Below are 18,673 nucleotides of genomic sequence, written 5' to 3'. Positions count from 1 at the left end.
GTTCATCATCGGTAGCCACTGGTGAATAGTCTCTAAGTACGTTTGGCACGTTGTCTGCCAGTCATTTTCTATGAGTCGCCACGCATTGCTCATGAAAGGTAGTTCTTGTGAAGCAGAATCACTCGAGTCAAGAGGCGAAAAGTGCTTGGGTTCCAGAAAGTAGGTTGTGGGGAAGCTGGCGTTCAGAACAGGCTGAGAAACAGACCGCTGAACAGAAACAGGCAAGGTGTTTAAGTCTTCACGGTCTCCGTAGGCGTGTAGAAGTTGCTCAAGATATCTCAGTCTCTCGATAAGTCCATTTGGATTATCTGTGGCCTCAGCGCCCACATCTCCGGGGTAATATTCGCACGTCTTGCGAAGTCTCACGCACTAGCACCGGGACTCATTATTAGGCCCCAATCAAACCCATCATGAGACGCATATCACGTACGAGAGAACATGGCGGCAAATTCCTCGTGCATTTTCTCTTAAGACGACTGAACAACTACGGCGTCAGTACTATGTCTTTCAGCAATTCAATCGAATAGCGATCTCACCGGCAAGCCCGGCATGCCTGACTGGCCAAGTGAGGCGGCATAGAGGGTATCGGTCGTTGTAGCTGATTTCAACAAAAGTGACTTCCAGTGGAGGAGACATGGGATGTTGCAAAATGAAAGACGAGGAGCAGCGGAGGTGAAATCGTTGTCGAGGACTCGAGGCGGACGAAATGCGGCTCCGTCATTGAGATTTGAGCCCCACATGCCGGCAGCGGACCCGAAGCTGGCGGGGGCGGACATGTCCGCTCTAAGTGCGTTGAGTCTACTTGAACTCAGAATGTCAGTCCAGTCCATTATGACACGTTCGGTACATAATGAGTGATGATAGGAAATAATGCCTCTGGGTTTAAAATTAAGATTAAAGGGACTGAAAGGGTAATTGCTAAATTATTATATAGATACAACACCGTTCATCTATCTAGTGCTTGAACGGTTTGGTGTTTGTCTACGTAACGTGACGTGGAGGTGATCAGACGGGGAGCAACGCACCTCCAAACCTGAACTGTAACGTCCCTTGCAATTTTTTATGACCTAAGTCTCGTCTGAAACACTACAGTTTCTGCATGAAAGCGGCCTGCCAATACTACATCAAAGCGGCTGGAGCCTGAAGGACACGTGAGCACTCTACACATGTTTCTACAAGTACTCACGCATGCGGGGCCCTTGGATCCCGAGGACATGTGCTCACGACATGCGAAGTCACAACACAACAACAGCCTCTCAGCACACAATGAAAGGGCCATATGAATAACAGGAGACACATCAGGTATCTGTGTCTCGACGCGTGGGCTCTGCATGTGCACATCACGGACGCACTTTTCCACTGGATACTTCGGGGGGGGGGGGGGGTAAAGGCTACCCGGGAGGACACCTCGAAGATGGATAACACAGCAGAGCGTTGCAATCGTGTGGACAGTGTCTTGTCGATTGCCCACCGATGCAGCCAAGCACCGGCAAGCCCGCTTTGACGACTACGGCCAGCAGGCGACGGAACACTTATGGGTTATCCCGGGTCAGCTTTACGGACAGTCGAAATGGTAGACAACTCGATGACAAGCTACATCATCGGTGTGTTTAGACCGCATAGGATCACGCGATCCTACTGTACCCGGTGGTAATGACCTGGCACGCAGCTGCGACGTCGGTCTGTGCAGTCGCAAAGAAAGTCCAGCAGGCTAATAAAGCGGCGACTCTCGGCCAGACCGTGCAGTTGTATCGCCGAATAGGGACAAATCAACAACGACTGGCTCGGGAGCAGCGACTTGTGCTCATGACCCAGAAGACGGGTATTGGCGTCGGGAACAGGATGAGGCTTGTCATTCCGCGATGCAGGGGCGCGTTTCAATTTGCGGGAGATTAGAAACGTTCCATGCGATGTGGTTTTCAGATGGTCGACAAGCAAAAGTCAGACGAACAAAGCCATGGTTTGGGCCGTCTAAAGAGTTGGGATTTAAGCTTCTGAGAATATATCTGCACCAGGCGTTACGAACGCTGGCGCCGGAATGTTACAGTTGTTGCATGCCGCGTCGACGGGACTCGGATCCCCTGTTTCATCTTCAGAGGCAGCATTGAAACTTGGCCTCTGGACACATGGCCGCCGAGGTTACTCTGGACAAGTCTGTCAACAAAGAGCTGTTTCGACGGCATGAAGCTGAAGCGACAAGCCCCGAGCCAGCCACGCGGAATGCAGGGTGCGATTTCCGGCTTGGCCAGGGCTGGCTTCTCGACAAAGAGCGACAACCAATCCAATGGGAATAGACTGTATCCATGGTGGCGCTCGCGGCAAGGCGCCACCTTGTTCTGAGTGGCCGATACTGCCCCTAGCCTTGCAGGAGTGGACATTGTTGGGCGTAGCCTTTTCGGACCGAAAGACGCGGGCCAAGGCCAGCCTCTTTGTGGAGGGGAAAAGAGGGGGAGGTCACCCACGATCACGGCTCCTCATTTCCTCCGCATGGCGAGTTGGCGTCGCGTGAGATGGACTTATTTGGCCAAGTTCGCTAGCAAACACGTGAGCTCCCAAGAGTCGCATTGCGGTGCGGTCTGAATGAGGAGACAAGCGGTCATTGCCCGCCAGGCAGCCCAAAAGTGACGATTCGTCTCTTCCCGATCACGGTCCGTCAGGCGTCGAGGTTCTTGCCAAAAGCACGTTGATGTTGCTTTGTCAGAAGCACGGCGCAGAGGGAGCCTGTTGCCAGGGAACTTACGACTTAGTTGTAAGTTTCTTGTCCCTCGCACGTCGTCGTCCATTCTTCGGATCGGTGGTCGGTCGTTCCATGCAGGAAATGGAAGCCTGCACCTCGTGCAAGAGTCTGTGCAAGGGGAGGACTCGGGCAGGCTCTGGTCCAGGAGCCTTGCAGGTCATGCGACGTTGTATTCTGGAGAGCACAAGGCCGCCAGGGCCCGGTTGCACTGCGGTCGTTAACGGGCCACAGCGCGCAAGGACCAGCCAGGCAGCTGCAACACCGCCAGGGCCAAGGAAACGCAATCAGGAGGCGAGCCTCGAATTTGATGCATCGGTAACTACTGGGAAGCCACACGACCAAATACTAACCTTCCCATGCTGCCGAGTGATGCCCGCGTTTGGGCTTTCGCCCAGGCGGTGAAAGCTGCGCACCGTCGCAGAGCCGCCAAGTTTCCATTTTGAAGCAAGCGAACAGAAGCGAGTAATGACAACTCATGACGCTGAGCCTCTCCCTGCCCCGGGATCTGTAGCGGTGCGTCCCACGTGTTGTCGGCCAGCGCGATGTCCAAGGTCTGGCTAGGTCCCAAGGTGACAGTGAGCACAAAAGAAGGTTCAACAGAGCCGACAACTACTGGAAAGGACTTTCGGCAACGATCGACTCAGATCGACTGCTCGCTACGTGGTCAAAGAGGCGGGTGTCTGACGGCTAGCCCCGAGGCAAGCATTGAAGGGCATATGGGAACGCGTGGTGGAGAGCCAGCGCGGGCTGGGACGCCGGATCGCTTGTGTCTTGGGTTTATAGGTCGTGCGGCTGACCGCGTGGCATTCACGCCTGTTGCGAATGCGATTGGCGTCAGTAGACTCCCGCAATGTCGCCCGTCAGCTCGGGACTGTGGTTCAGGCATTCCAGCAAGGGCTTCGCTGTGTGGCGTTGACGTCCAGTTTCTCACGGCTCGGCGACACCCCCCTTGACGCCACTCTGCGAGTTCAGATTTGGAAGCGGTGGGCAATTTGCCAGCCAACAGACCATCGTCTGTGGCGGCGCGTTGGTGCGGAAAGATGATGGTTGACCTGTCGCACATCGCCCTGGTACGACGGGAGGTGGCCGACCGGCTTCACAACGTACCACCGCTGCTTCGCGGTCTGTCTGTTGGCCCATGACGCGACTGTCCAGCACTGTACATAGCAGCCCGCACGAGGCGCATACTGTATCGAGCCCCGGGATCTCACCGATGCGTCGTGGCGAGGACGAGAGGATATCGCGCGGGCGGGCGAGCGGGCGGACTGGCGCAAGAGCCAGGCGGGTTGGACGGCCTGGAGGCTCTTGGAACGCCGCCGGGTCACCGCGGGCGTGGTGAGACACGAGCAAAGCCAAGCGCTTCGCAGTTGAAGGCAAGGTAGCAGGTAGGTACTCCCCGTCAAGCAACCTGGCTCTAACGAACTGCATCAGTACCTACCTTGATACCTAGGTAGGTAGTGATTCGTACGGTACGGAGCCCTCACTTTCACGCTGTGCGAGCGCCTGAGTCCCTGGGCATCTCGTAAAATGGAAGGTTGCCTGGGCAGGCGATGACGGGCCTGGGCTGATGGCATCTCGGGCTCGCCGGCTGTATCGCTGTTAGAGCGGGAACCCCAAGAATGGCCTGCGCACTGTCCAGGCGCGATGCATGACGCTTGTCAGATACAGTGTCGTTGGCAGCGCTCGAGCCATCTACACTAGCACTCGGGCCACACATCGACGGCCCCCACAGTGCTGAAGTGCGACCACCCGAAGGCGCCTGTCTCTGCTACCCACCACCTCATTTGGTACCATCACCACCATCACCACCGCCTGAGGCACCACCCAACCTTTCCAGCACAGGCTCCGAGTACGAAGTACTAGGTAGGTACCCAGGTATTTGCCAGGCAAGCCAGGCCAGGCCAGGCCATGCCAGGCGGTCCAATCACTGGCTGCCCTCCCACAGTCCGGGCGGGCCACTCAGCGTCGCGGACCGCCCCCCCCGGACCCCCCAGCGGCCCCTCCCCGCCAATTTCTGCTCGCACCGCCCGCGCTGACGTTCCCACATCTGGCTCGCTGCTCCGTGCGAGCTGGCCAGTCCGGCGCCGCGCTCGCCTGTCCCCTAATAAGGTACTCGCCATCCTGCCCTGCGCCTCCGCCTTGCCTGTTCCATCCGTCGTTCCATTGTGCTCTTGGGAAGCATCCCGCTCCCCTGACTTTCCCCCGGCTGTCTGTTCCCCCCCAGTCTGACGAAAACCCACTACGAGTCCACTCTTTCCCATTCTTCTCTTTCTCCTCCCCCATCCCCCATCCCTCTCCGTGCCCACCGTCGGAACGTGCGACTCTGCATTCATCACCGGCGCAAAACAACAACGTCCGCCAACGACACCTGGCAGCGATTCGCCCTGGGTATTGCACCGTTGTCGCTTCACCGTCGGCCTTCAACGGTCCTTTTATCGACCTGCTCGACCCCCGGACTCGGCCGACAAAACCGCTTCTTCCCCGCGTCCAGGCCTGCTTGGAAAGGGCCGAATAACGCCTGCAGGCCTGCAGGCCACACACACAACGCCCGCTGTCGCCGCCCTCTCTGCAACACTACCCGGCCACGCGAGCGTGAGCCACGGCCGTCCATCCCCCCGCAATCTCCCCAGAGTTTGAATTGTCGATACGCCCAGCCTTGTGCGCTGCTATCGATATCCCTCAGCACACCACTGCCACTGCCGCTGCCATCGTCAGTTCTGCGCCGAGACAGCGACCTAGGGCCGCAAGCTTCGGGTCACTTGAACTCCTTGACCAGAATATCGTCACGTCCTCGCCATCGACCGACTGTCGATCACCAGTCACCACGGCGTCCATAATCATGACCCAGGCAGTGAAGCGGGCCTGCGACGCCTGCCACCGCCGCAAGGTGAAGTGCGATGGCATCAATCCTTGCAGAAATTGCTCTTCGGCACAACTCTCTTGCACCTACAATGCCATACCTCAGAAGAAGGGGCCCAAGGGCTCGCGGGCGAAGGTCATTAGCGAGTTGAGGGAGACGCAGCGGCAGACGAGCCTCTCCGCCAAAGTACAAAATCGAATGAGCGGCATCCCTTGCCCTCCCACGAACCCGTCCATGGGCCCGACTCCCGGCCTCCTCACGGGAGAGCTCGTCAAGGAGTGCGCTCACTTCTTCTTCGACAACATGTACCCGCAGGCGCCCATCCTGGACCGTCGTCAGATCGAGCAGCAAATCCTATACATGGAGCAGAACCGCGATGCATACTGCCTCATGACGTCGCTATGCGCCTTCATCATGCTGCAGCCTGGCATGTCGATGCCGCCCGGTGATCCATACAATCTCGACATGGTTCCTGGTGCCAACATCATCTCCAGTCAGCTCCTTCTTGAAGAGGTCCTTCGCGTCCGCAAGGGCTACGAGTACCTTGACTCTATTACGCTCAATGCTCTTGCCACCAACTTTTTCATTTTTGGCTGCTACTACGGCCAGGAACTGCATGATCGGGCGTGGTACTACCTGCGGGAGGCCACGACTATGATCCACATGATCGGCATGAACAAGGAGGAGTACTACATGCAGTTTGATGCCACCGAGGCTGCTCGCCGCCGCCGCCTCTACTGGCTATTCTTTGTTGTCGAGCGGTAAGTTTCAGCTATACTTCTGTTACTTGGCAGTGTCTCAAGTACGGCTTGCTGACGTGAAGGATAGCGCCTATGCCATTCAGCGACAACGTCCTGTCTCGCTGCAAGCCTCCATCAATCTGCCGACTTTGGGCGACGATCCGAGTGACCCGCAGGCGCACCAGCTCAACAGTTTCATTCTTCTCGTGAACCTGTACAGGCCATTTGAGGATTCGTTCATCGCTGTGTGGAACAAGACCAAGGGTCATTTGTCCGCTCAGTATCTGAGGGGTCTCCAGAAACAGTTGAATGACTTGGTGCAGTCGTACATCTGTCAAGATCCAAGCTTCAACGACATCCGTACCAATCAGCAGTGGTTGAAGAATACCGTCTGGCAACTCACCGGTGGCGTCGTCAACGGCAGTGGCGACGAGTCTATGTCGTTCCAATATCCTATGCACATGTCTAGGGAGCTCCTGGTGAGCATGGCGTCGCAATTTCCGGTGCAGATCGATCTCCTGGGACCCGGTCTGGTATGTTCAAACTTTTTTTGGTGCTATGGAGGCCTTGATTAACGGAATTGCAGATCGAGAAACTGGTTGAGATGACGTCGTCCATGACGGAGTATCTTTCTATGCAGCCCCCCTCGCGGGACCCCTTCTCAGTCGGCCCCCGAGAGCACCTGAACCAAGTCATCTCCATGATTGCCATGTCCCGCAACGGCGACCATCGCTTCTTGCCGCTGCTGATGAATAAGATGAGCGAGGTTCTCCCCCGAATCACCAACCCAATGCTGCAAAATGCTCCCGAGAACTCGAATCTCGCCAACATCGACATCTTTGACGGCTTCGGCAACGCTGGCATGGCCCAGCCGCCGAGTCAGATGCACATGTCGATGGGTGGGGCCGACTTCGACCGCAAATTTTCTGTTGAGGAATATGACAAGATGAACGGCAACACGCCGGAATCTGCATCCAACTCGAACACCTCAAGTGGCTCGCCACCTATGGCCCAGCATGGATCATCGGACATGAATGGGTCCTTTGTCAGCTCACCCAGCATCATGTCGCCCAGCATGGAGTACCCACACAACATGAATGGATTCGCCTGCACGCCCATGTCAGAGATGGTCATGAGCCCGCTGGGCAATCCGTCCCAATCTGCCTCGCTAAACGCACCACAAGCACAGCACCATCAACATCTGAATCACGGCCATGAACCCATGTCGCATGTCGAAAGAATGTCACAGAGCATACGGAACCAACCCACTAGCTCGCCTTCCATGTCCCAGTCGCACGCGATCAACTTCCGCTTGCGACAAAACAGTTTCCATGTCCAGCCGCAGCTACAGGCTGTGGGCGAATACCATGATCTGCAAAGAACAGATTCAGACGCCAGCGGCACGATGATGACGATGGGCTCGATGAACGGCGAACTTGGGTTCGGGCCCATGAGATAGGCCATGCCACCCTCTTGCGGCCTGCAGCCGTGTCTCAGCGTCATCACTTCCTTGGCAACTGGCTCGAAGGGGGAGTGAAGCGCTCTGTATTTGTATAGGCCCATGGGTCTCATTGTTGCTCTGGTTTTAAATCGCCGCCACCACTGCTTCCGCACCTAGTGCGAGGCGACTGGACATATTTGCAAGTCATTTTCAGGATCAGCGGGCGAGGTCTGGAGTTTGTGTTGGGCCACATTGGTGCCAGGAACTCGTCTCAAACGGACTCTCATTTTGTTTTTAGTGCTTGGGGGCGTGGAAATCTGCGGCAATGTCTCGCGCCCGGATTTGTTGGAAGAAGTGCGTGGCGACCTCTGCAGGATATATATATATATATATAGCCTTCTATAGACAATGCAAGCAGCATTTCCCCTACTTTCTACCCAGTCAATGTTCTCGGCCACCCTTACGTATCGTTAGTAACACAAACAGCTTAAGATTATATTTAAATCAAGCGGTACTGAATACTTTATGTATTCACACTATGGGTATCTTCGTATTCTCGTCATGCGTTCGGACGCCCGCCGATGCCCAATAAACAATCGTTTCACCGCGATCAGCCAACAACAGCGACTGCAAGCACATTATCGACGCTTGGCCGTGACCGCACCAACGGCCAGAACCTCAATTCGCGCTGCATACAAACTCATGAGGTGGCAAACTGGATCCCCCCAGATGACGCGGCCTAATTGCTCAGGCGTGCACTTTGCGGCCACGACGCCCTCGGCGAGGCGTTCTTTGACCGTCTTGCGGTCCGTCGGCGGGCTGCGCGGGCTGCCGCTGCGCAGCACGACGAGACGTCCTGCATTGCAGAGCGTCACAGGCGGCACAGGCCACAGGGGCGCCGCCGCGGCCGAGGACGCTGCCTTGGCGTGCCTTCTGCTGCCTGGCCATTCACTAGAGCCTCGCTGCTGCGCTCCTCGCTGTGGCGCTGCGAAGCCTGGCGGCGGCGGCCGGGCGAGCAGCTCGAGGAGGCTCTTGACGTACTCCTTGTCGGCACGCGCGACGGGGTCGCCCTCGTTGACAAAGCTCAGGAACAGGCTCTTGCGCAGGTCGGCACGGTCAGGCTTGCGCAGCGGCAGCAGGGCGACGGGCGGGGCGCCAAACGTGACGCAGTGGACGCGCTTGAACGTGCTGGCGAGGGCGGTGAGATCGCTCTGCGCGCTGGCGGAGCGGGCGATCATGTGCATGTACAGGAGCGCGGCGACGGCGCCGCCGGCCGAGTGGCCGGTGAGGATGAGGCTGTAGGCGGCGCGGCAGGGGTCCTCGTCGAGGAGGCGGCGCAGGCGGCGAGCCACGGGCCGGACCATGCTGCGCGCGGCGGAGAGGAAACCGGCGTGACAGGCGTTGCCACCGCAGTCGTCGTCGTCGTCGTCGAGGAAGCCAGCGAGCGGGGCGGGATCGACGCGCAGGTTGACGGCCCAGTCGGCGAAGGAAGCGGAACCGCGGATGGCGAGGACGACGGCGCCGGCGTGGTCTGCGGGCACGGAGCTGACGGTCATGGCCTTGGTGCCGGACAGCCAGTCGGCTGGGATATGGGTGAGCCGGTCGGGGCCGCGGGGCTTGGAGTAGACGCGCTGTGAGTGGCGCGCGGCGAGGCAGAGGAGCGGCCAGGTCGGCATGTATCTGTTGTGAAAGTCAGCTTCCCGGCATTTATGGTGGAGGGGAAAGGAGGGACATGGCTCCATCTGGGGGGGGGGGGGGTTTGGGTAAGTTGGGTTGTTGAGTGCGGTCATTACTTACACAGCAAACGGCGGGAGATCCAGCGGAAGACGGGAGTTGGCGTAGAGATCAACCTTGGAGAAGTAGGTGCCTGAGAGGACGGTGGCGGCGACGTCGGACGTGTCGAGGCGCCTCTCCCCGCCGCGGCGGCTGTTCGGTCTCTGGGCGTGGCCATGAGGGGAGGTACGACGACTTGACCTGGGCCGATCGGACGTCCCCGAATCAGGATTCCCCGGCGAAGGCTGCGGTTGCTGCAGGAGAAACAGATCCGTCTCATCGCCGGCGTACCCCTCGCGGTCTATCAGCGTCATCAGGTCGTCAAAGCGGCTACCCATGTCGTTCTGCTGAGAGGTAGGCGGGCCGCTGGAACTTGGAACAGGAAGATGGACCATGGATGTTGCCCAGGTGCCAGGGTGCTGGTGAGGATGAGCAGACAGGTTCTGCACACTGCCATGATGCGCTTCTTGTGGGGGCCCAGGATATGCAGCCGTGTTGTTGTAATACTCCTGGCTCTCACCGACGGGCCATTGGTAGTGGGCTGGAGCTGGAGCTGGAGCTGATCCCGCCCATGATGACGGATCATACCCATTGGCCGACCAGGGAGGGAACTGTTGCTGGGTGTATGCGGCAACGGGGTTCGTATACGGACTCTCACCGGGCATATGAGAGTACAACGCTATGGTGCTACCGGTCGATGTCGCGGGGCGGTTGGGGAGCGCAGGCGGCGGAGGAGCAGCGCTGTAGTAGACGTTGGGGGGGTCAGATAGCGACGGCCGCTTGAGGCTGGCGGGCCGTCGTCCCTTGCCGCCGGTCTTGCGCCCAAAGAGAAAGTCCATTGCGGCGTCATCGAGTGCACATGTGTCAGGGCCTGACCATGAGAACAGACACTCGAGGGAGACTCTCGAGTCTCAACACAGCTCCGGGAAGGGGGGCAGGCGATGAGATAAAAAAGGGTATCGTCGAGCTTGTCAGGGTGCTCACGACATACATCTCATGGATCGTGTCGCTCCCGCGCCCGTAGCCTCTGCTGCAGGAACCCCGTCGCGGGTCGCGATTCGCTGCGGAGCGGCGCCTGCTTGGCCCGATGGTGCCTGTGGCGCGCGTAGGATGGCGAATGGGGAGGGTTACTGCGGGCGGTTCGATGCTGCTTGGAACGGAGCGCAGCAGCCTGCGGCGCTTGTGTGTGCGCGCCGCTGCTGTTGGTGGGGTGTCAAGGTGGTCGTGCAGCGACAAACAAACAAACGCCGAGGGGTAGTACATAGGTAACGTTAGTTAGTGGACCAGCTCTGCTTGAGGATTTCGAGGAAGCATTTTCGCGGGCGTAAATCACTACGCATCTCCTAGAAGACTTGGCGGCGCGTCAGATATCTTTCACTGTGCTTTCCCTGTTTCTACGGGCCCCATTGCGCGGTGAGAGGTAGTCATCTCGCCGTCTTCAAGCACACCAAAGAACCAGGCCGCGCGCGCTGGAGGGTAAAAGAGGGACAAGGCGGGAACGTGGAGTCTGGGGCATGGCCTCACCTCGTTCAGCTGCCCGCAAATCCGCAGTGGGGAACACCCGGCTGTGCTGCTCGAGCCCCACTTTCCCGACCCGACCTCCGACGACGCGACACTCACACCGACCCGACTCGACTCGACTCTCAACCGCTCACGCCCTGATGTCGAACGAGCATACACAAGCTGCGGTATTAGTGGGAAAGCCGACGGACATGGCCAGCAAGAGGAGTATAAAAGCAGCTCACTGAGCCCCGACTTCCTCTGCAACACTGGAACGATGCCGTGCCCATTCATTGTGCTGCTCTTCTTCTGAATACGCGTATCACATCCCTCCCCCCCCGTGGATCCGGTCCTGCTGTCAGCCATGTCGCGCACCACAAGCCAGACGTCCACCGCCCGCGGTCGCGATGACATTGTCGAGCAGGTATCCCTCCCCTCCTTGAGCCGCAGCCATGAGGGCACCACGCCTGCCGCCGAGGTGCCCCCCGGCATCACCGTCGGGCAGTCCCGCAAGCTCTCCAACGCCCAGACCGCGACAGTCATGGCCTGCCTCTGCGCGTGCGTCTTCGTGTCCGCCCTCGACGTCACAATCATCACTACCGCCTTGCCCTCCATTGCCGGCCTCTTCGCCTCCAACTCGGGCTACACCTGGGTCGGCACCAGCTTCATCCTCGCCCACACCGCCAGCACGCCCACTTGGGGCGGCCTGTCGGACATCTGGGGCCGCCGGCCCGTGATCCTGGCTGCCTGCGCCGTCTTCTTCGCGGGAAGCCTGATTTGTGCCGCGGTCGACTCTGGTCTCGGGTCCTTCGTCGCCGGGAGGGCCGTCCAGGGTGTAGGCGCGGCGGGCCTCACGACCATGGTCAACATCTGCATAGCCGACATGTTCCCGCCCAGGGACCGCGGCTTGTACTATGGCCTCACGTCTGTTGTCTGGGCCGTTGCCAGTGGCGTGGGGCCCGTTATGGGAGGGGTGTTTACGAGTAGACTGACGTGAGCCGGCTAAAAACTCCATGTCCTGTGTCTCCTCGTCTTCTCCTCGACCGTGTCCACTGACCGATGCAGCTGGAGATGGTGCTTTTGGATCAATCGCAAGTTCCTCCGCCGTCCGATGGGCCCCTTTGACCCGACCTAACCGCTTTTATAGTCCCCATTACCGGCGCGGCGTTTCTCCTCCTCTGCTTCACCCTGAAGCTCTTTTCACCGAGAACGCCGCTACGCGCGGGTCTCGCCGCAATCGACTGGACGGGCAGTCTCCTTGCCGTGGGAGGCTCACTCATGCTCCTCCTCGGCCTCTACTTCGGCGGGGTGTACGAGCCATGGCACTCCGCCACCGTCATATGCCTTATAGTCTTCGGGTTCCTCACGGGCGGCCTTTTCGTGCTCAACGAGTGGAAGCTCGCCGTCTACCCCGTCATGCCTATTCACCTCTTCCGCACGGTGTCGTCTGCAGCAGCATACGGCCTCTGCTTCTTCCATGCGTTTGTGTTCCTCGGCGTGGCGTATTACCTGCCCATGTACTTTCAGTCGGTTCTACTAGCCGGTCCGTTGACGTCTGGCGTGTACCTGCTGCCGTACATACTCTCTTCTAGTCTCTCGGCGGCGCTGACGGGTGTCTTCATCCAAAGGACCGGCAAGTACATGCCCGCCGTGTACTGTGGCACGACGGCCATGACGCTCGGCGTCGGCCTGCTCATTGACGTAGGCATGGACAAGAACTGGGCCCGGCTCGTGGGCTTCCAGATCATTGGCGGCGTCGGCGCGGGCATGAACTTTGAGGGCCCGCTGCTCGCCGTGCAAGCCGTCGTGCCGTCTCGCGACGTAGCCGCCGCCACGACTACCATGGGGTTCACGAGGACCATATCGACGGCCATTTCCGTTGTCATTGGCGGCGTCATTTTCCAGAATGAGATGAATGGTAAGCGGGAGCTACTGATGCGGAAAGTCGGCGACGAACTTGCCGCGCGGTTCGACGGGGCGACCGCGTCTGCGAACGTGGAGCTGGTCAGGACGCTGGCCCCTATGCAGCAGCTCGCAGTCAGGACGGCGTACTACGACGCCATGAGGTCTATGTGGATCATGGTGAGCAGCCGTGTAGTGTAGCATCGAAGAAGCCTGCCCGTCTCGCAGATACTAACTCAGGGGTTGTAGTACACCGTCATGTCTGCCGTGGCTATGCTCACCGGTCTTTTGATCCGGGGCCACCACTTGCACAAAGAGCAGCAAGAACCGGCTCTCGGACTGGGCAACGAGCGCGAGATTGCGACTCAAGTCACACAATAAGGACTCGTCTAGTTTGGTGTCAATCAAGGTCACGCGGCACTATTATTCTGTAGTAGACAGGGTTGGAACATTAGTACAGTATAGATAGGGAAGGCGTGTGTGTTGCCGTCTTCTGCATTTGCCCCACACCTGCAGGCGCCCCTGGCTTGACGCGCCGCCAGTGCAATGATGGATCACTCCTACTTCACATTTTCATCACCACGCGGGTGTTTTTCATGCGGTGGTTCATCACAGAAACACGCCCTCTCCACAAAGCCGCGGCTGATTGACGTCGGAGCTACCCATTCGTGAATGATGATCAGAAATACATCGGCGTCTTGGGTCTTGACTTGAGCAATTGTCGGCAAGTCACTGACGCGGCGCATTGATCTCGCCGTTGCCCATTGATGAGGGCTCCTGATCTCGGGCTCGTCTCGAGCGACGACGGCATTGTCGATGGCACCTCGTCTGACCCTGCTACCAGGCCGCTTCTCACCCACGACACCATGGAAGCCCCTTCAGAGCCGGCCAGCACCCGCTCTAGCTCCGCAGGCCCGGACGCTGAGCTGGCGCGAGCCGTGCTGAAGAAGATTGACTACACAATCATACCACTGCTCTTCGTCACGTACATGCTCAACTTCATGGACAAGGTCGTCCTATCCAGCGCCGCCGTCTTTGGTCTTCGTGAAGACAATGTACGTACCTACAGCGTTCTTGGCTCTCCCGCATCTTGATCATGGGCTCATCGAGAGACATGGAACAGCACCTCAAAGGCCAGCAGTACAGTTGGGTCAGCAGCGCTTTCTACTTTGGCTATCTGATGTGGACATATCCCACAAGCATCCTCATCGCGCGCCTCCCCACAGCCAAGTATCTAGCGGCCAACACGCTCTTCTGGGGCACGGTTGTCGGCCTCACCGCTGCCTGCAGTAGCTTTGGTGGGCTCGTGGCTGCCCGCTTCTTGCTTGGCGTCGCCGAGGCCACCGTCAGCCCGACCTTCATGTATCTCACATCAACCTGGTACACCCGCGATGAGATTCCCAGCCGGGTAGGAATCTGGTTCGCGGGCAATGCCATCGGCGGCATCATATCCAGCCTTCTTGCGTTTGGCATCGGCCATGCCGACGGCCCCCTCAGCCCCTGGCGTTGGATGTACATCATCCTTGGTATCATGACTCTGGTTTGGGCGATACCTGTGTTCCTGCTACTCCCAGATACTATCTCCAAAGCGCGGTTTCTCACGCCGAGGGAGAGACGGCTGGCGGCTGGTCGCGTCGTGGTTGCGGGCATGGGCACGTCTGAGAACGCTCGTTGGCAGCGCAGTCAGGTTATTGAGTGCCTTGTCGACCCCAAGACATGGCTCATCTTCCCCATAGCGCTGCTCACGCAGATCCCCAACGGCAGCACACAGAGCTTCTCCAACATCGTTATACAGTCCTTTGGCTTCAACAACCTTCAGTCGACGCTCATTAATTTGCCATACTCCATACTTAGTGCCGTGACGATATACGGCACCGGATATCTGGCAGGTCGCTTCCGCACCCTTAACTGTTTACTGGTCATCGCTGTAGTTATGCCGTGCGTGGTTGGCGCCGCCGTCATCTTCTGCCGCGATAGGGTCCCTCACGGCGTTCAGCTTTTCGCCTACTTTCTTCTGTCAACCGGACCGGCATCTTTGCCACTCATCATGGCCATGGTATCGTCCAACTATCGCGGCGTCACCAAAAAGATGACCATCACGGCCATGCTCTTCGTCGCCTACTGCACGGGCAATATCGCAGGCCCCCTGTTGTTCCGCAGGGAAGAAGACCCGACCTATGCGACGGCCTTCGGCGCCATCATGGTCTGCTACGCGCTCGTGGCCATACTCACACTTGTGCTGAGGTGCTACCTTCAGCGGCTAAATGCGAGAAGAATAAGAATGGAGGGGTACGAGGGCAGTGCTGGGGCAGCTGGCACACTGGCGAACGGAACGGTGCCAACGCCCGTCGACAGCAAGGACATTGTATTGGCTGTAGCGGAAGCCCAACTTCGGCCCGAGGACCACCAAGACGTCACTGATTGGAGCATGAGAGGGTTTAGGTACCGCCTGTAAAATGGGCTCCCATCGTGTCAGAACTGTTAAATAAGACACGAGGAGTGAATTACATGCTTACTAGACCGCCCAAATCTTGCTTTGACAGGCCAGTTCGTCTGAATGTGCGGCAGAGCGGTCTAGATGTACGGGGCAAAAAAACCTGATACTCTGAAAGCGCAGCCGACAGCTAGAACGGCGCGCCAGTCGCCGCCGAGTGGGGTGAACAGCCGTCTGCAGCTGGCAGAGGGGGCGCAAACAGCTGGCGGATGACTAAGGGGGTGGTCCCCTTTTACCGGATGATCCCTGTTCCACTTCCGGGATCCCATCCCTCAGAAACTTGACAAGGCCCCAACGCCACACACGCTTGTTCATCGAGTTCGCACTTTGCACCTCACGACATCACCATCACAGCGACGCGCCCATCGCATGCCAACTCGAAAGAGCCTGCCAACCGATACAGGAAGCGCGCTTCTTTCGCACGAGCGATACCCTCGCCAAGATGTCGTGGAGACACCAGGGCATCACCGGCTCCAACAACATCCCGTTGGGCAAGTCGCGCCGCTTCGGCGGAGAGCCCGAGCCCGATGAGCCCGACCGCGATCTGAAGCGCGGCCGTGACCCCGAGCCTCGCGTCGATGATGGACCGCGCCGTCGCAAGAAACGCAACCGTTGGGGCGATGCTTCCGAGAACAAGGCCGCTGGCCTCATGGGGCTTCCTACCGCCATCAGGGCGAACATGACAAGCGAGCAGCTGGAGGCGTACACGCTTCACTTGCGCATCGAGGAGATCAGCCAGAAGCTTCGCATTGACGACGTCGTTCCGGCAGACGGCGATCGGTGTGGCTCACTTTCCCGTCATTCTTCCGTTGACGCGCGTACTGACACGCTCCGGAGCTCCCCGTCTCCTCCTCCCCAGTACGATAACCATGGTCGCCGAGTCAACACCCGCGAATACCGCTACCGCAAGCGACTCGAAGACGAACGCCATAAACTCATCGAGCGTGCCATGAAGTCCATCCCCAACTACCACCCGCCCCAAGATTATCGTCGACCTACCAAGACCCAGGAAAAGGTCTACGTGCCCGTCAATGACTATCCGGAGATTAACTTCAGTATGATTGCTAACCCCACCGATTTCTTTTGTTCAATGTTCCTTTCCGTTGCGTTCCTCATTAGCACCCTTGCTGTAACCCGTCCTGTTCCCTTTTTTCTTCCGTCAGCACTGTCGTTTTATCGGGTGCGCAGTCAGGATCAGGACCGGTCTGACCGACCTCATCTGTGGCCGCGTCACTTGCTCAGGCCGCTTAACGCCACTTAACCACTTTGCCACGTAACAGAATATTCCAGATACTAACACTCAGGCTCAAGTCGGTCTACTTATTGGCCCCCGCGGTAATACTCTGAAGAAGATGGAGGCAGAATCGGGCGCCAAAATCGCCATTCGCGGCAAGGGCTCGGTCAAGGAAGGCAAGGGTCGATCCGATGCCGCTCACTCAAGCAATCAAGAGGAAGATCTCCACTGCCTCATTATGGCGGACACGGAAGACAAGATCAATAAGGCCAAGCAGCTCATTCACAACGTCATTGAGACGGTAAGTCCTCGGTTCATGCTCCACCAAATTTCCAAGAAGCTGACCAGCCACAAGGCCGCGTCAGTTCCAGAGGGCCAGAACGACCTCAAGCGAAATCAGCTCCGCGAACTTGCTGCGCTCAATGGCACTCTTCGAGACGACGAAAACCAGGCCTGCCAGAATTGTGGTAAGATTGGGCACCGAAAGTATGATTGCCCCGAGAGGCAGAACTTCACGGCCAGCGTCATCTGTCGAGTGTGCGGCAATGCCGGTCACTTTGCTAGAGACTGCCCCGATCGTCAGCGTGGCACGGGCTGGCGCAATGATGTTGGTCCCGGCCGTCCTGCCGGAAGAATCGGTGGCGGCGATGCCGTCGACCGGGAGATGGAGGTTAGTCCATCATTCCGTCCTGACCAACAGATTTTGGATCGTTGCTAACTGGATTGCAGCAACTCATGCAAGAGCTCGGCGGCGGTCCCAGCGCCGCTCCAGCCCAGATCGAGGCCGGGCCCGGCGGTGGCCACGAGAACGGCGATGTCAAGCCATGGCAGCGCTCGCAGGGCGGTGGCGGTGGCGGCCCTGCTCCGTGGCGGCCTCGCAATCAGGATTCGCGTGATGGATCCTCGGGAGGCTCTGGCGGCAGTGCCGCTCCTTGGGCCCGGGACCGAAACCGCAACCACGAGGCCCAGTCCGACAGCTACTACGGCCAGGGCTACGGCTCTGCTCCAGGAGCAAGTGCCCCCGGAGGCGCCGCACCCTGGCACCAGCCTCCGCCGCCGCCCTCGAGCGCGCCTGGTGGCTACTCGGGCTATGGTGGATATGGTGGTGCCTATGGCAGCGCCCCTGGCATGAACGGCGCAGGACCTGGAGCACCCGGTATGGGCGCCCCCCCTGGTCCACCCCCTGGTCTTCCAGCGGCACCTCCTAGCCTGGGAAGCGTCAACAACCTTATCCATCAATATTCGAATGCACCGCCTCCCCCACCAGGCGGCTTACCGCCGCCTCCTCCATCTGGCGAGGCACCTCCGCCGCCGCCGAGCAACCAGCCGCCTCCTCCTCCCCCAGGCGCTTAGTCGAACCCTCAGGTACCACGGAACCCCGCAACTAACCACTGACACGGCCGACGGCAGTGGCGGGGACATCTTACTCACCGTCGATGCGTAGGGCAGTTTGGATGTTGGTCAATCATTTGCCTCGTCCGCGGGACAAGGCCAGAGACAAAACGGTGGTCTTTTCTTCAAGTATTTTGAAGTTACAGCAGACAGGAGAACGTACGAGCTTCGATTCCAGGCTGAACCAACTGCCGATATTCAGCCCTACTACCTATGGCATCCTCCGGGTGCACCACATGGACTAATTGTGCAGGGTCTGGTTTATGACTGACAAAGTACTCGTGGACCAAGCCCTGAAGCAAGAAATTTGCACTTTTGGCAATTACCGCTTGTATCGTGCTCAAGGTTTGGAGTTCATGGGAATGTTGCTTTGCTTTTGGAGCGCGGCCCTAGATAGTCGCTTACGGTAGGAATATGTACTGGTACGAGAAACTAGCGCTATCGTGGCGTCAATCGCAGTGAAGGTGACTGTGTGTACAGTCTGTCGTGCCGTGTTGACCACGGCGGCAAGGTCTTGCATGCACAAATATTGTAGAAGCCCGGGTTGATGCATGGTACTTGTTTAGGCAGTATGTAGGCAAGCACTGCAACCTACCATCT

General features: G+C 58.5%; 5 protein-coding genes across 5 annotated transcripts; 4 read left to right on the top strand and 1 right to left on the bottom strand.

The window, feature by feature from the left end:
* The first annotated feature begins 4,932 nt into the window (after positions 1-4,932).
* Positions 4,933-8,197, top strand: JDV02_004085 (uncharacterized protein). Its single transcript, XM_047985269.1, has 3 exons — positions 4,933-6,358; positions 6,426-6,870; positions 6,924-8,197. Exons 1-3 carry the CDS (start codon positions 5,577-5,579, stop codon positions 7,794-7,796), a joined length of 2,100 nt encoding a protein of 699 aa, XP_047841246.1. The 5' UTR covers positions 4,933-5,576; the 3' UTR covers positions 7,797-8,197.
* Positions 8,198-8,220: 23 nt separating this feature from the next.
* On the bottom strand, positions 8,221-10,470 carry JDV02_004084 (uncharacterized protein). Its single transcript, XM_047985268.1, has 2 exons — positions 9,576-10,470; positions 8,221-9,458 (listed from the first exon to the last, which is right to left on the bottom strand). Exons 1-2 carry the CDS (start codon positions 10,388-10,390, stop codon positions 8,417-8,419), a joined length of 1,857 nt encoding a protein of 618 aa, XP_047841245.1. The 5' UTR covers positions 10,391-10,470; the 3' UTR covers positions 8,221-8,416.
* Positions 10,471-11,185: 715 nt separating this feature from the next.
* Positions 11,186-13,481, top strand: JDV02_004083 (uncharacterized protein). Its single transcript, XM_047985267.1, has 4 exons — positions 11,186-12,044; positions 12,117-12,142; positions 12,199-13,133; positions 13,203-13,481. Exons 1-4 carry the CDS (start codon positions 11,416-11,418, stop codon positions 13,332-13,334), a joined length of 1,722 nt encoding a protein of 573 aa, XP_047841244.1. The 5' UTR covers positions 11,186-11,415; the 3' UTR covers positions 13,335-13,481.
* Positions 13,482-13,537: 56 nt separating this feature from the next.
* On the top strand, positions 13,538-15,453 carry JDV02_004082 (uncharacterized protein). Its single transcript, XM_047985266.1, has 2 exons — positions 13,538-14,008; positions 14,077-15,453. The coding sequence occupies exons 1-2, from the start codon at positions 13,721-13,723 to the stop codon at positions 15,406-15,408; spliced, it is 1,620 nt and encodes a 539-aa protein (XP_047841243.1). The 5' UTR covers positions 13,538-13,720; the 3' UTR covers positions 15,409-15,453.
* Positions 15,454-15,751: 298 nt separating this feature from the next.
* Positions 15,752-18,503, top strand: BBP1 (Branchpoint-bridging protein). The gene is made up of 4 exons (XM_047985265.1): positions 15,752-16,227; positions 16,285-16,502; positions 16,759-17,351; positions 17,411-18,503. Exons 1-4 carry the CDS (start codon positions 15,890-15,892, stop codon positions 18,032-18,034), a joined length of 1,773 nt encoding a protein of 590 aa, XP_047841242.1. The 5' UTR covers positions 15,752-15,889; the 3' UTR covers positions 18,035-18,503.
* The last annotated feature ends 170 nt before the right edge of the window (positions 18,504-18,673 follow it).

Source organism: Purpureocillium takamizusanense, chromosome 3, assembly GCF_022605165.1.
Source record: "Purpureocillium takamizusanense chromosome 3, complete sequence".
NCBI lineage: Eukaryota > Fungi > Ascomycota > Sordariomycetes > Hypocreales > Ophiocordycipitaceae > Purpureocillium > Purpureocillium takamizusanense.
The sequence above is the reverse complement of the archived record's forward strand: the minus strand, read 5'-3'. Positions and strand labels throughout refer to the sequence as shown.